The 15,990-nt window shown below is 57.9% G+C and overlaps 1 protein-coding gene across 1 annotated transcript in view; it reads left to right on the top strand.

The window, feature by feature from the left end:
• LOC308359654 (ATP-binding cassette sub-family A member 17-like) overlaps positions 1 to 15,989 on the top strand; it is a gene marked incomplete at both ends in the record, with an annotated part of 58,517 nt that extends 42,528 nt beyond the window's left edge. Inside the window, 10 exon segments of the mRNA XM_080830863.1 lie at positions 1,743 to 1,921; positions 2,508 to 2,633; positions 3,365 to 3,559; positions 10,392 to 10,574; positions 10,578 to 10,579; positions 11,569 to 11,739; positions 12,005 to 12,195; positions 12,332 to 12,405; positions 12,902 to 13,126; positions 15,369 to 15,989. Coding sequence (XP_080686989.1) covers positions 1,743 to 1,921; positions 2,508 to 2,633; positions 3,365 to 3,559; positions 10,392 to 10,574; positions 10,578 to 10,579; positions 11,569 to 11,739; positions 12,005 to 12,195; positions 12,332 to 12,405; positions 12,902 to 13,126; positions 15,369 to 15,989 — 1,967 coding nt within the window.
• Position 15,990: the final 1 nt, after the last annotated feature.

The following is a 15,990-nucleotide window of genomic DNA, read 5'->3' as shown; positions in this document are numbered from 1 at the left end:
GTTTCAAGGTTCACCCATGTAGGAGCCGGTGTCGGAGTCTTGTTCCCTTTTCATGGCGGAATCATAGTCCATTGTGTGGATGGACCACGGTTTATCTGTTCATGGGGTGAGGGACACGCGGGTTATTTCCACATGTTGGCGATTAGGAATGATGCCGCCGTGAGACTGATGTACAAGCTCTCGTGGGAACGTGTTTTCAGTTGTCTTGACGACATACCTTACTTAGGAATGAATCCATGCTTAGCTTTTCGAGGAACCAACCAGACTGTGTTCCACAGCAGGTGCACCGTTTCATGTTTTGCCTGCGACGGACAAGGGTTTCAATTTGTCCACGTTCTCTCCAACACCTTTTAAACACTTTTTTTTTTTTTTTTTTTTTTTTTTGCAAAGAAAGAGAGCGAGCAGGGGGAGGGGCAGAGGGAGAGAATCACAAGGCGACTCCACGCTGAGCACCGAGCCCAACACGGGGCTCGATCCCACAACCCCGAGATCCCGACCTGAGCTGAAACCAGAAGTCGGATACCCAACCGAGGGAGCCACCCAAGCACCCCTAAAGTACTCATTTTTTAAATTGTGGCAAAATGTATATGAAGTTTACCATTTTAACCATTTTTGAGGGTACAGGTCAGTGGCGTTAAGGACAATCACACTGTTGTGCCACCATCTCCAGAATTTTTTTCATCTTGCAAAACCGAAACTGTCCCTGTGAGACACCAACCCCCCACTCCCCAGCCCCCGGCACCCAGCATTTCCCTTGGTGTCTGTGACTTCCACGGCTCTAGGGACCTCACAGGAAACCTAATTCCTGTCTCATTTCCTTTTCTGGACACTCTGGAGTTACTATCTTTGTGGTTACCATGGGGATTACATTAACACCCTAATGTTATCACATTCTGATTGGAATTTATATCAGCCTGACTCCAGTAACATAGAAGCTGCTCCCATATGGTCGTGTCTCCACTCCCCTTCAATTATCGTGTCTTGTGCATCCAGAAACGGAGACCAATAATTGTTTTTGTGTATTAGTTTCTTTAGCCGTGGAGAAAACCGCAAGTGGAGTTACAAACCCACCTGACAAGAACACTAGCTTCTGGAATTTTCTGTGTCTTTACCTTTGCCAGGGACCTTCATTATTCCCATCTGTAGGTCCTGGACAGTCCCCGTCCGTCACAGATGATTAAATGAGACTGGTGTGCTGGAGGAAGAAATGCATCATTCCGTTCATATCTTAAAAGCTTGCGTCTGGAACGGAGAGAAGGGTTACACCCAAATCCTAACAATAGTTTGGGGCAGGGGAGGGGTACCTTTCTGCTGGCCCTCATGCGGGTCCCTTTATTCTGATGAGGGTGTATTTATGGTCTAATTCTAAAATACAGATATCTAAAGGGAAAACGTGAAGGCAGATGAGATTGCAGAGGGGGGACTGGAGGCTTCTAGATGTTTCAATGGGACAGGTCAGCCAAAGCGGCAGGTGACTGACAACGGATCAAAGAGCCCAGCACACAGAAGTCTTGCATTTCGAGCCACTGCCACAGGACCGGGCGAGGTCTCTGACTTCCCGGCATTATTTGCACCGAATGTGGGCTGTAGCAAGAGAAACAGAATACTGCTCATGTTTGCCACCTGCCGGGCCGCCGTAACAGCGCCGATGACGTTCCTGTGCGGTTTCAGTGGCGTTTGCTACAGGAGGAAAGCCTGGGACGCCAGCCCGAGTTCTGTAATCCGAGCTTCTTCCCCGTTAGCAGAGGGATACACGGTCCAGGAGAGCATCTACGCCTGGGAGCCTCTTGGGATGGGCAAGTACCTGACGGCCCTGGCCCTCATGGGCTTTGTGTACCTTGTCCTGCTCTTCCTCATTGAAATCAACGTCTTGTGGGGGCTGAAAGCCGGGTTTCCTGACTTCAACGGGAAGCGACTACTGGTGAGTGGGTCAGTGTGTAACTTGGGAAGCCTGGGTCCGCGGGCTGGCCCCACAGTCCGTGGCTGGGAGTGGCTGTGACTGCCGGCATCGGAGGGAGCCTGGAGACCGTCGCATCCACCCCAGGACAGAGGGGTGACAGCCCGTGCCTCCCCGGGGACCTGGAGGGAGGGGGACCTAGAGGACTGGCTTGGCCCCTGTGACCCTGGTCTGCTGAGTAGGACAAGACCCTGGATTTAAGACCAGTCACCTTTTCAGAACACCTCTTCCCCCCGACCTGCACCCGGTCAGCCAGGAGCCCGGAAGGAGAAGGGTCTGTCGGTTCTCGGCCTGAATACGGTCCAGAGGTGAGAGCCCCCCAAGGAAATTCTGGAGAAGATTCACTGGTTTTGCCCCGACACCCCCAGGCTTCAAGTCTTTTGAGTTTCCTTGAAAGCCAACACCACGTGACGTTTCCGGGTCCGGCAGACCCCGGTCGCCCCTGACAAAGGGGTGGTGGTGTGTGCCAGGCCCGCGCCCCCTCAGCCTTCTCCCCCTGCCCTGGCGCCAGCAGGGACTCACAGCGCCTACCCTGGTCCCCGGAAAGCAGGTGACCGTGCATGAGGCAGCGTCCACGCCCGTAGACCAAGACGTGGAACAGGAGGCAAGGACGGTGGAGACGCACTTGGAAAAGCTGCGTGCGGAAAACCCACTGGTCCTTAGAGAAGCGACAAAGGCAGAGTCACAGACGCGCCTCGAAAAGCAAAGACCCCTCCTCCGTGGGCGTTTTGGAAGAAAGCAGCCGCCAGGGGGCTCCAGGCGCCGCCGGAGGGGACTCATGGAGACACACCGGCCGGCAGGTTCACCCCCAAAGTGCCCGAAGCAGGAGTTAGGGCCTGAGACCTCCAGCGCCTGGGGGGGGGGGCAGTGAGGTGGGAGGGCTGGAGCCACGAGCCCCCTGAGGCAGGAAGCCTCGGGGGCGGACACGACCGGCTGACCCTCTCTGGGATCTAGAAGGCAGTTTCTGGGGGAGCTCCTGGTGAGGGGCGGGGGCACCCCTAGAGCTCCAGCCAGGCCCAGTCAGTCAGCCGCACAGCTCCAGCCGGGAGTCCACGGAGAGACCCTTCGAACGTCCGGGAGCTTTGGGGCACCCCCCCCCCCAGTCTGTAAGTTATCCCTCTTTGTTTCCCCAGAGCCACTGGCGGTTCAAACAAACCAGCCAACATCCCAGGCCCCATCCGGGGGTTTTGTTTGCTTGAAGGACTGAAGGGAAGAGGCTTATCCCGGAGAACCAGGCTCTCCGCTTGCAGGGACAGAAGGAGGAGGGCAAACCCGCAACCCCGCCGGGAGGGGAAGGAACCCGGGCCCGCCAAGGGCCTGGGCCCCGAGGGCAGCCGCGCCTGACCCAGGACGGTGTGACAGGAGCAGGGCGGCTCCTCACCGCACGCCTCGTCTCCGGCACCTCAGGTCTCCGTGCAGAAGGTGCCCCTGCTGGCTGTGAACAAGATCTCCTGCGCCGCTCGAGCGCGGGAGTGCTTCGGGCTTCTCGGCAGCAGCGGAGCTGGGAAAACGTCCATCTTCCAAATGCTGACCGGGGAAGAGCCCATCACCTCCGGGGACGCCTTTGTCAGGGGCCGCAGCGTCAGCTCTCACCTGAGGGAGGTAGGGTGGGACCCGGGAGCAGGGGCAGCACTGGGAAGGGGTAGCTGTGTTGGCAGGAGGGGGTGGGGAACCGCACCTGGGGGCGTGACCTCAGGCCTAGGGCACGCGTGGTCTTTTGGAAAGGCCGCCTACCAGGTTTACACACGACCCCCAGCACCTCGGCCCTACCTTTGACCTCTTCTCTGAGCTCACCACCCACCCTCTCCTGTGTCCACTGCTCATAGTCCCGGACGTCCCTCCCACACCTTCCCAGGTCCCAGGTCCGGTCTCCCGGCCGCTCGCGCTGCGCTCACACCGAGGCTCCTGGAGACGCCCCGCAGGGCCGCAACACCAGCCTTCTGTGTCGGGCTCTACACGGGCTGCCCCCACCTGAGCCCAGTGGTTACGCTGCCCCCCGTCTTCTGCTCGCTGAGGGTGTCCACACAGCCACGTCTGCAGCCGGGCCCCAGTCCTAGGCCCGTGTGTGCGCACACGCCTCCTAGACGGCCTAGCTCAGACGTCTTCCTGCTGACACCCGACCTTGTCTCGAGCTCCTCAAACCCAACCTTCTTCGTGGGTCCCCACCTCAGCTACCAGCACTCTTTCCATCACTGCCCGGTAGGCGCCCACACTTGTGCCGACCCCGCGGCCCTCACCAGCACCAAGCTCTGAGGACAGCGGCCCGGCCGCAGTGCAGGGAGGGGAGATGGACAGGGCGGGGCGATCGCGGGGAGCCAGTGAAAGGCGCAAGGAGAGACCAAGCCTCGGTGGCATAAGGGAGGATGTACCCCTCACAGCACAAGCCGTCGAGCTGCCAAAAGTTGATCAAGCCAGCTGCAACGTCCACGACCGAAATCACGTTCAGAGAGAAAACACAGGAACCCGCGCGGCCCCTTCAGCTCTGTCGTGTTCGGTGCCCACAGCCGGGCTGAACAGCCGACGCCAACGTCAGCCTCGCACGGCCACGAGACGCTCAGATCCATTTCAGCTCTTTTACGATCGTACACATTCCGGGGGTGGCTTCTGGTGAGGGAAAATTGCGTGGCTCTGACGCCCTTCCTGGCAAGAATGGTAACGACAGGACCAAATGTGAAAAACACCTCCAGAGGGGCGCCTGGGTGGCTCTGGGTTAAAGCCTCTGCCTTCGGCTCAGGTCATGATCTCGGGGTCCTGGGATCGAGCCCCACATGGGCTCTCTGCTCGGCAGGGAGCCTGCTTCCCTTCCTCTCTCTCTGCCTGCCTCTGCCTACTTGTGATCTCTGTCTGTCAAATAAATAAATAAAATCTTAAAAAAAAAAAAAAAAGACAAAGCCCTCCTTCAAAAAAAAAAAAAATAACTTAGAGCAAAGCTCAGAGAGTCAAAAGGGCAGAAGCTATCCAAGAGGAGATAAGGACTTTGGGCAGACCTTCGACACGGCCCCAAGGGGTCCCCGTCCTGACACCAGCACCCCCGAGCAGCCCCTCCTAGGCTGGACCAGGGCTGGTCTGGGTGGCAGCAAAATTTGCAGGACAGATGGTGTATCACATCCGAGACTGGGTTACGGAAGGCGCTGCAGCTTCTTTGGGGGGCACACCCTCCCCCACACCTCTCTCACGGTGGGGGAAGCTAACTGCCACCTCCTGAGGTCCTCACCCAGCCTGTGGGGGGGCCTGTGCAGAGAGCAGCTGCGCTGTAGTCCTGAGACCCGCCCACCGCTACGTGAGTGAGCTCGGCAGCCGATCCTCCAGGCTCCCAGGGACATGGGCCCAGCAGGGGGGCCAAGGGCCACCTGGTGACCGAGTCTGCCCTGGACCGCCCAGCCAAGCCATCCCCAGACCCACAAGCTGACCCACAGAAACCACGAAATAATGAACAAACCACAGCTAAGTTGTGGTGAAACTTGTTATGCAGCAGCATATGACAAGCTGATACAGAGGATATGGGAAAAGGTCTAACAGACACGTAACCGAGGACGCGCAAGGGAGGGTGCAAGGAGGAGGCGAGGCGGAATTCGAAAAATGGGCGTCTCGGATTTCCCAAAACCTATGAAAGTCATAGAATTATAAATAAATAAATGCCTATCAGCCCTAAGCAGGAGAAATGATAAGAAATAAATCCTCAGGAACTTTATAATAAAACTGCTGAAAAATAAACACAGGAAGAAATTTTTTTTTGTTTTTTAAGCATTTGAGAGAGAGAGAGAGTACGAGCAGGGGAGCAGCAGGCAGAGGGAGAAGCGGGTTCCCACTGAGCCGGGAGCCCGACATGGGGCTCGATCCCAGCACCCGGAGATCATGACCTGAGCCGAAGGCCGACATCTAACTGACTGAGCCCCCCAGGCGCCCCCACAGGAAGAAAATCTCGAAGGGACCCACTTCCAGACAAGCAGGAATCAGATCGGCAGGTGATGTCTTAACAGAAACGGCAGGGCCAGAAGACAACAGGCCGACACCCCAGAAATGACAGAAGCGTTAACGACTGGCCTATGAGAACACACTCCGTGAAGCTGTGCTATGAAAGGAAGGTCTGAAGAAGGTGTTTTCACATAAACAAACACTGACAGGACAGATCACCAGCACGTATGTGAAAAAAAAAATCACAGACAGAGGGGCGCCTGGGGGGCTCCGTGGGTTGAGCCTCCGCCTTCAACTCAGGTCATGATCCCAGGGTCCTGGGATCGAGCCCCGTATCAGGCTCTCGGCTCAGCAGGGGGCCTGCTTCCTCCTCTCTCTGCCTGCCTCTCTGCCTGCTTGTGATCCCTGTCTGTCAAATAAATAAATAAGATATTTTTTAAAAAAGTTTAAAAAAAAATTACAGACAGAGCCATCTTTAGGCAGAGGGGAAAATTATCCGTGAAGACACAGGAAGGATTGAAAACTGATTAAAAATAAATAAATAAATAAAGGGAAATGTGTGGGTTTCAATTAAACAAAGCTATAATAATAATAACGTCTTCTGAGGTTCAAAATACATATGCTGTGACGGGACACGACGGTGATGCCTGCTGGCCACGGGGCGTAAATGGAGTTAAGGGGCCTAGTTCCAGGAACGAGCGCCCAGCACTAAATCAAGGACACACGCCGTAGTCTCCGGGGGGCCGATAAGCCAGTATGGGGCACAGCAGGAAAACGAGGACAATTCCGTGACCGAGGACAAGCAGGCACAAGCAGGAGGAGGAGCCCAGGGCACACAGGACAGGCAGCCCTGACGTAGGGGGGGACGGAACTCCCGAAGCATCAGGGAGCGCACCCGGTAGAAACGGACTGAGGACCAGTGGGAAGACGGTCGGGGAAGGTACTGACGGGCCGGGGCATCAAGTCAGCACAGAGCCCCGCCACAGTGGCAGATTCTCAACTCCAGCAGGGGTCAGTGGATGAGCGGATTTGCAAAACGTGGTCTAGCCCCACGATAGAGCGCCGTCCAGCCGCGTAAAGGAATGAAGGATGGACACCTGCTACGAGGTGGCCGGACCCGGAACCGGGATGCTCAGTGACAGAAGCCAGTTACGGAAGGCCATGTATCAGGGACGTCTGGCGGGCTCAGAGGGAGGGGCGTGTGCCTCCTGATATCGGGGTTGGGAGTTCGAGCCCCATGTTGGGTGTAGGTGTTACTTAAATAAATTTTTTTGAAGATTTTATTTATTTATTTGAGAGACAGCGAGCTTGCAAATAGGGGGAGAGGCCCAGGGAGAGGGAGAAGCAGACTCCCCGCAGAGGACGGAGCCCCATGTGGGGCTCAATTCCAGGACCTTGAGATGACGACCTGAGCTAAAGCCAAGAGTCGGATGCTCAACTGACTGAGCCACCCAGGAGCCCTTTTAAAAAAATTTTTTTTAATTTATTTAATGGGCGCCTGGATGGCTCAGTCGGATAAGTGTCTGCCTTCAGCTCAGGTCATGATCCCCAGGTCCTTGGATCGAGCCCTGCTCCATGGGGATCCTGCTTCTCCCTCTCCCTCTGCCCCGCGCCCTCGCTCTCCTCCTTGAGCACTCTCTTTCTCAAAAATAAATAAATAAATCTTTAAAAACAATTTTTAAATAAAGGCCATATGTTATATGATTTGTTTTGGGTGAAATGTCCAAGGGAAGCAAATCTGGAGTCTAGCGGTTGCTGGGGGCTGAGGGTATTAGAGACAGTGGGGAGTGAGTGCTAACGGGTATGCGGTTTCTTTGGGGGAAACGAAATGTTCTAGACTTGGCTGTGATCACAAAGGCACTCCTCTAAATACGCCTAAAACCACAGAATCGTATACATTCAACGCATGAATATGGTGAATTCCATGGCATGTGAATTGCGGCTCAATAAAGCTGCTATAAAAGGCAAGGAACGGGGTACCCGGAGGGCTCAGTCAGTTCAGCGCTCGACTCGATTTCAGCTCCAGTCATGGTCTCGAGGTCGAGGGATCAAGTTCCACGTCCGGCTCTGCACTCAGCACAAAGTCAGCTTGGGATTCTCTCTCTCTTCCTCCCCCGACTCGCACACATGCTCTTTTTTTCTCTCAGATAAGTAAATAAAATCTTAAAAAAGGGAAGGGAGGAACGAACCAAAACACAAACGAAGAAAGGAAGGGAGAGGAGGAGAGGGGACACAGCAGCTGGTCGCGGGCAGGTCCTGAACCTGGTCTTACTGTCACCAGCCCTCCAGCCCACAGACCTTTCCTGAGGCTCACGCAGAAGCACGAACTCGTTCCATAAACTCAGGGGACTAGAAATTTACATTTCTCTGTGTTATTTAAAATCAATTGGCATCTGCCAGGAAATCGGACGTCGGCCTCCCCACAACCCTTCTACACATCGCCTCCTGGCATCCGTGTGACCTCGCCGTTAGAAATGTGGGATTTATGTCTAGTTCAGCCTGCCCGTCCATCCCTCCACTTTCTCCTGGAAATGTCGCACGGGTTCATCTCGTCACCGAACTCCTCGCTCTGCCTCCTTCTCACCACCGTTTAGATGGACAAGTCCTTGCAAGCATTCTTTTGCATTTTCTAAACTATATTTTTACCAGGATGCGCTGGCATTCCCAGCCACGGCTTGGACATGACACGCGTTTCCGTGAGCCACACTCATCGCCCCAGAATTGTGTGGCTCCACTGAGGGGTTGTCCTTGGCCCACGCTGAACAGTGTCTGTGGCCAGCCCAGCCCCAGTGTACTACAGGCTCAGGTGTGTAAGAACATCATATTCCTTCATTTTCTTTATATCGCATTACATTTTCAAGGCTTCTACCCCGAAACCGTTTCAAGAGATAGAAAACCTATAGAGACCCAAACCAGACGTGAACGGAATTAAGGGTCAAAGATCTACGCCTTCTTGGGACTCCTGGTGGGCTTGGTCAGCGAAGTGTTTGCTTTCAGCTCAGGCTGTCAATCAGGTCCTGGGCGCCAGCCCCACATCAGGCTCCCTGCTCAGTGGGAAGCCTGCGTCTCCCACTGCCTCTGCTCCTGCCCCCCTTCCCAAACAATTAAAATCTTTAAAAACAAAACAAAACAGTCAAAAAACAAAGAAATAAAAACAAAAACCAAAACAACCCTCTACCTTGTTCATGACTAAACAATTTTCAGCTAACTAGAAATAGAAGAATCATCAGGTTAAAACCACCTGATGAAAGCGACCTACCAGAAATGCTCATATCTCGTAGTGTGAGTCGCTTGGCGCATCTCGGTTCGTCTGTTTCTCCTGCCTGCATGTCGCTTCTGGTGGCAGATGTCTTTGGGGAAGCCCCACGCTCAGCTGTGTGACGTCCCCAGCGCGTTCTCCCCTCGTTCGCTCCATGCAGGCGGTCTTCCCGTCTGCATCCGGTCAGAGCAGTGCGCGCTGCCCCTGCCAGGGGCACCCAGAGTGGCTCCTCGCTTCAGTGGGGAGACAGATGGGAAGAAGAGCATTGGCTATTTCTCAAGAATGGGATCTTACACTTTCATCGTCTACTCCAGGGGAGCCCTTGGCCAGGGGCACAAGCGAGGGCACAGTTCAATGCAAGTTTATAAAGCCAAAAATAGGGAAATAACTCACATGTGCCTGAGTTTTTTAATAAACAGCTAAATAAAATCTAGAAGCCTCCCCTGAATGGCGAAGTAGCAGTTAAACTGAGTTGGATTAGACATGTATTTTTTGACTGAGAAAAATCTTTAAGACATAATGTTGAGGGGAGCCTGAGTGGCTCAGTTGGTTGGGCGTCTGCCTTCAGCTCAAGTCATGATCTCAGGGTCCCAGGATCAAGCCCCACGTCAGGCTCCCCGCTCAGAGTGGAGTCTGCTTCTCCTTCTCCCTCTGCCCCTACCTCCTGCTCATGCTCACTCGCTCTCTCTCTGTCTCAAATGAATAAATAAAATCTTAAAAAAAAAAAAAGATATCAGGCTGAGTTAGAAAGGTGATTTGCAGAACGGTAGAGGATACTGTTTTGGCAAAATCAGACACACCCGGTCCTCCACTGGGGGCCTGGCCACGGTTCTCACAGCCTTCCCGCCAGTGCTCTACAGGGAAACCTACTTATGGGTCACACGTCTAATAGAAAATATTGGTAAGGGTGGGGAGTACAGCACCTTCCACGGCCCAGATGCCGTGATGGTGGCGAGAGGCAGGGAGGCGGTGGGCACTGAGGATTCATGCCAGGCAGGCAGGGGGAAGGGCCCTGCGCGTGCCCGTGCACAGACAGTGGCCCGGCCGCGAGCACCCCATCTGGGCTCCCTGATGCCACTGTTGTCCCACTCCCCCCACGTGGCACACGTCTATGCACACGGCACATACTCAGAGCAGGGCCGGAGCCTGGCGGCGGCAAGGCCACGCGGGGGCAAAGCCAGGCCGGGTGTCCAGGCCCTGCATGTGACTGGCGGCTCTCCTTCTGATGGGCCCCCCTCTTGGGCTGTGCTCCAACCCCAGGTACGGTCCCAGATCGGCTACTGTCTGCAGTTTGACGCCCTGCTCAACCACATGACGGGCCGGGAGACGCTGGTCTTGTACGCCCGGATCCGGGGCGTCCCCGAGCGCCAGATCGCCGCCTGCGTGCAACAAATTCTTGACGACTTACTCATGCATGCGAACGTGGACAAGCTGGTGAAGACCTAGAGGTGAGGCCTTCCGCCCCCACCAAGGACAGGTGCTCCCTCTCTCCTCCGCGCAGGCCAAGACCGTGAGCTCCGGGTTTGGGGTGGCTGCGCGGTCCGCGTGCCATGGGGCAGATTTGCGGGAGGCGGCCCCGTCCTGCAGACGCACGGGTCTGTGGTCTGGGCTGCCCGGAGGCACTGCTCCTGCTCCACCCCGGGGAAGGTGGGTGGGTGGGTAAGAACAGGTAGCATCACAGGTGTTACCGTCCCGCACGTCCCAGAGGGCCTCGATTTTTGGTAGGCTCGCACGTTACCGTATCTCGCTGTGTCTGGGGCATCTGAGCTGCCGATGTTCAGGTGAGAGACTGAAGGGGTCTTCCTGGGAACTCCGCGGCCACTGATCCCGAACCCAGCGCCCTTGGCTCCCGAAGCCGCCCGTCTCAGGACTTTCTCCGGTGTGTGCGGCGCCCCCTGGAGGCTGCTGGCAGTATCGCACTCCTGGGACAGGGATTTGAGAGTCCCGGGGGCCGTGACGCTGACCTTGGCTCTTCCCTCCCTGCCGGCTAGGGTTTCAGACGGGGTTTTGTACTTCCCGGCATTTTTTGAAGATCAAATGAGTTAACACTTGCAAAGTTTAGAACGGCCCCCACGCACGTTGTAAATGCCATGTGCTCATTTTTTAGAAGTTCGCTAAAATGGTCCTCTGTCCGTAAGCCCCCAACACCAGAGACCCTCAGAGAAGACTCGTGGACCATGCGCTCTCCGCGGACCGACCCCTGTGTCCGGGGTCATGACCTGTATACTGAGTGGACAGCCAAGTTACAGTGCAACCTCACAGGAGGGTGGCGGGCCGTGTCACTAAAGCCCCACTCAGGGGCTGTGGGATGCTTTCCCCACAGAGAGCAGAAAGCCTCTGTGTGTGTGTGTGTGTGTGTGTGTGTGTGTCGAGGGCGGGGGGGCTGCTGCTGATTGTTGGTTGCCATTCACCCCAACCTTTCCCCCTCTGCTCCCAGCGGCGGCAACAAGCGGAAGCTGAGCGCGGCCATCGCCCTGCTCGGGGAGCCTTCGGTCGTCTTCCTGGACGAGCCGTCCACCGGCATGGACCCCGTGGCCCGGCGTCTGCTCTGGGACACCGTGGCCCGGGCCCGCGAGTCCGGCAAGGCCATCGTCGTCACCTCCCACAGGTAGAGCCGGCGTCTCCGGGGGTCGGTGGAAGAGCGGGGACGAGGGCTGGCCGGGTGGGGCCGGGGGCACAGAAGGCCTGTCCGCGGCCGGTTCGGAGCCCGTGAGGAACGTGCCCCGCCTCGCCATGCGGGCCCCTCTCAGAATGTGGGAATCAGGAGAGGTGCGATCCGGCCGTGGACACCGGCCTCTCCGCGGGAGCCTCCGTCGCGGAGGGCGGGCGTCGGCATCCCCTGCCCCGTGTCAGGCCTCCGCCCCTCTCCCCAGCATGGAGGAATGCGAGGCCTTGTGCACCCGGCTGGCCATCATGGTGCAGGGTCAGTTCAAGTGCCTGGGCAGCCCCCAGCACCTCAAGAGCAAGTTCGGCAGCGGCTACTCCCTGCAGGCCAAGGTGCGGGGCGACGGGCCGCGGGAGGCGCTGGAGGAGTTCAAGGCGTTCGTGACCCTGACCTTCCCAGGTGACGGCCACCACACAGAGGGACTCTGTGCCTCAGCCCTGCCGAGCCCCCCCACCCCCGTCCCTGACCCCTGGGAGGAGGGCCGTGACTCCATGGTCGCAGGCCCTCCGGGGAACGTGGTGTCCTCTCTGTGCAGGCAGCGTCCTGGAAGATGAGCACCAAGGGATGGTGCATTACCACCTGCCCGGGGATGACCTCGGCTGGGCCAAGGTGAGCATTCACCTGGGCATCAGAGGGAGCAAACCTGTGACGTCACCGGCTTTCTGGGGTGACGTGTTTTCTTCATGAACGTTGCATTCACAGCATTTTCTCTCTGCCGTCTCCATGGTAATATTCACGCAGATTTCATAAAACACGAGGACGTGTGAGCTGGAAGGGACCTTCAGCTCCTCCTACCGCTCATTTCAGAGAGAGGGAAGTGGGTCCAGAGAGGGGACACCGCACGTGCAGGGTCCCACAGCACGCCAGAGATCCAGCTGGGGCTTCTGCCTGCCGGCCCCATGCCCGGGCGGTGCCTTTCCCTGAGATCAGACAGCTGACTTCCCTAGGACTGACTTCTTGGGAAGTGCTCTGGGGGCAGCTGCAAGAGAGATGGGTCTTTGAAGGGCTTCGTCACACCCAAGACCCTCCCTCTTCCTACTCTCTGCTGCCTCCTCTCCCCTCCCTTGTGCCCATCATCCACAGTGGCCTCCCTTCTTCCCAAAGGGTGTTTGACATTCTGGAGCAAGCCAAGACGAAATTCAGGCTGGACGACTACTGTGGCAACCAAGCGTCTCTGGAGGACATTTTCCTGAGCTTCACCTGCTCTGCGCATCCAACCAAAGAGGAACACAAACGAGGGCAAGCAGAGCCGGCAGACTGTTCGCCAACCTCTCCACCCCCCTCTCCGCTGCCCTCCCAGCCTCCCTCTCCACTGCCCTCCCAGCCTCCTGCTCTACTTCCCTCCCAGCCTCCCTCTCCACCTCCCACCCAACCTCCCTCTCTAGTTTCCTCCCAGCCTCTCTCTCTACTTTCCACCCAGCCTCCCTCTGAACCTCCCTCCCAGCCTCTCTCTGCATCTCCCACCCAGCCTCCCTCTGAACCTCCCTCCCAGCCTCCCTCTCCATCTCCCTCTCTAGTTTCCTCCCAGCCTCTCTCTCTACTTTCCACCCAGCCTCCCTCTGAACCTCCCTCCCAGCCTCCCTCTGAACCTCCCTCCCAGCCTCTCTCTCCATCTCCCTCCCAGCCTCCCTCTCCACTTCCCTGAGATGTGTACTTCCTATAATAAAGAGTGCACAGTCTGCCAAATGCTACAAGGAGTACAAAAGCAGCTCGTAGACCCAGTGAGCTCAGTTCAGGGTCTGGGTGGCTCTCTGTGAGACTGGGCCCTCTCACTTCAGAGGCCTGGTGGAGAACCTAGTTCCATTTCAGTGGAAAATGATCCCCTTGAGTCCTCCTGGGTGGCTGCATGGCTCCCTGAGACCTGGCTGTGGAAGCAGTCTCAGAGGTGCACCTGCCATGTCCTTTCAAGGTGCGGTGGCCTGGGGGTGACCACGGTTCTCATAACACCGTCCTTCTGAAAGCAAGAGAAAGGAGATTGACAAGTTTGCTAAGCAAAGTCTTAATTTCTCGGCATTTCAGTATTGGGATTCGTGAGGCTCCGTTTGATCTCTGCCCCGGCCCCCTGGTCCTTACAAATCTTAGGAGTGACCTGCGCAAGACAGCCCATCGACCCATAAAGTGTTACTCAGGTGAATAACCTGGAACTTAAGAGACATCCGTCCACTTCCTACTGTCAACAGGAAGTGGAGCCAAGATTCAAGTCACAGAGAGGTTCTCAAAGTGGGGTTCCTAAGCAGCAGCTAGAAACATGCTAGAAATCCAGATTCTTGGGCCCCACCCAGACCTGGCGAATTGGAAATATTTGGCGTGGGCCCCGGCAGTCTGTGTTGTAAGGACCCATGTTAACAGGCACGTCTGATGCCGCTCAGGTGTGACAGCCAGGGAGTGCAGGCCCGTGTGCTCCAGGCCGAGGCTCGGGCCAGCCTCTGTGCACTCCTCTGGGACGTGCCCTGTCAACAGAGCCTTTCTCCAGCCTTTGCAGGGAGCTCTCTCCCTCCTCAACCAAGCTCCTGGAAAGTGGTGTCTCTTGTCCCTCAGCAGACTTCCCACCTGCCATCACCACTCACCCCACACTGCAGCACTGCTGCTCCCCTGGTGGCCACCCCGCTGGTCTCTCCATCCTCTCTCCTTGTGCCTGCTCCGTGGCCTTTCACAGGGTCCCGCCCACAGCCTTTCCCCCTCACTCCCACCTCTGCACCCTGCTGTCCTTGAGTCATTCTCATTCACCCCCCACCCCATGACTTCAACCGCCGTCTTCTTCCAGTCGGGAACTTCCCAGACCCACGACACGCCAGGCTTTTCCAGTGAGTTCTCAACCCTCCTGCGTGGGGGGGGTCCAGTGGGAAACCGGCTCTCCTCGCCCTCTGGGAGCAGCTTGTCACCCCCACAGGCTCTGGCACCCCCCCACCCCATCGCCCCCAGGGTTCTCCCTGCCAGGGTGACGGATGCAGGCTGCAGGCAGGCCGCAGGCGAGGGCTCACAGCATGGCCAAGAGAAGAGCACTGGTTTTCTGAAAAATACGAAAACTTTACCTCTGAATAAAGAAAAAGCAATGAGGACATAAGGAAGCAGGGAGAGGACACCTGAGGAACTTAAGGGAGCAAGGACGCCGTTTCGGGCTCCCCAGGGGAGTGGGCCTGGTGACAATGGTTTACTATCCCTTCAAGGTGCTCCCCGCATCCAGGCTGAAAGGGCACACCACTGCCCTGCGGGAGCCCAGCAACAAAGCCACAGGGCAGAGGAGGAAGCAGTAACCAAAGGTGTGAGGAAGGATGAGAAACCCGGAGTCCACCCTGGGCTCCTCGTTGTGCTTCTGGGTGTCACGGGCCATCTGAGGAGCCCACGAAGCCCGCTCGCTGGGCTCCGTCCACTCTGCTTCAAGCCCAGGTCCAGGGGCCTCTCTAACAGGGGGCCGCTCACATCCCCGGTGCGGCCTGCCCCCTGCGGCAGAATGGGCAGCGTGGCTCTCGTGTGTGCCCGCCCGGCTGCCCAGACGACCCAGGGGCCGGCCGGAGGGGATGGGAGGGCTGGCTGGGGGCGCGCACGGGTGAGGAGTGTCCTCCTCCGCCCAGCGCTCCCCCCCACCCCGTGAAAGACGGGCCGGGCCGGAGAGCACTGCCCAGTCCTTGACTGACACGGTGCTCGGGGTGGCCGGCGGCAGCCAGTGGAGCCGGCTCCCGGGGGGCAGGGAGGGCAGCGGGGACAGACGGGGCGACGTCCTGCCCGAGGGACGCCGGAGCCACAATTCGCGGGAAGAAGACGCCGGCCGAGGCGCTGGAGGGACGACGTTCCGGTCCAAGCCCTCCGTGGCCCGGCCGTCCGAGCAGCAGTCTGCCCGCCTGACGCGCGGCCTCGGGGCCGGGGTCAGAGGCGCGGCGGGCGCGCACAGGCCTCCGAGGACGCCGCTCGCCTGGCCCCGCGCCGCCGGAACGGCCCGGGCTCACGCACACGCAGGGACGCCCCCGCCAGCCCGGGCGCTGCCGCGCTCCCCGGGGACCCCTCCCGCCCCCGCCCGGGGAGGCGGGGCGGCCGCGCGGAATCCACCAATCAATGGCCGGCGTTCGAATTCGCGTCCTGGCGTGGCCAATCGCGAGCGCTCGGCGCGGGCGGGGGGCGGGGCCGGGGCCGGGACCCGGCGGCCCGGCGACGCGCGCCCCCCCCGGCCGGCCAATGGGAGGGCCGGGCGCATTTGAA

The sequence above is a fragment of the Martes martes genome, assembly GCF_963455335.1.
Source record: "Martes martes genome assembly, chromosome: 18".
NCBI lineage: Eukaryota > Metazoa > Chordata > Mammalia > Carnivora > Mustelidae > Martes > Martes martes.
The sequence above is the reverse complement of the archived record's forward strand: the minus strand, read 5'-3'. Positions and strand labels throughout refer to the sequence as shown.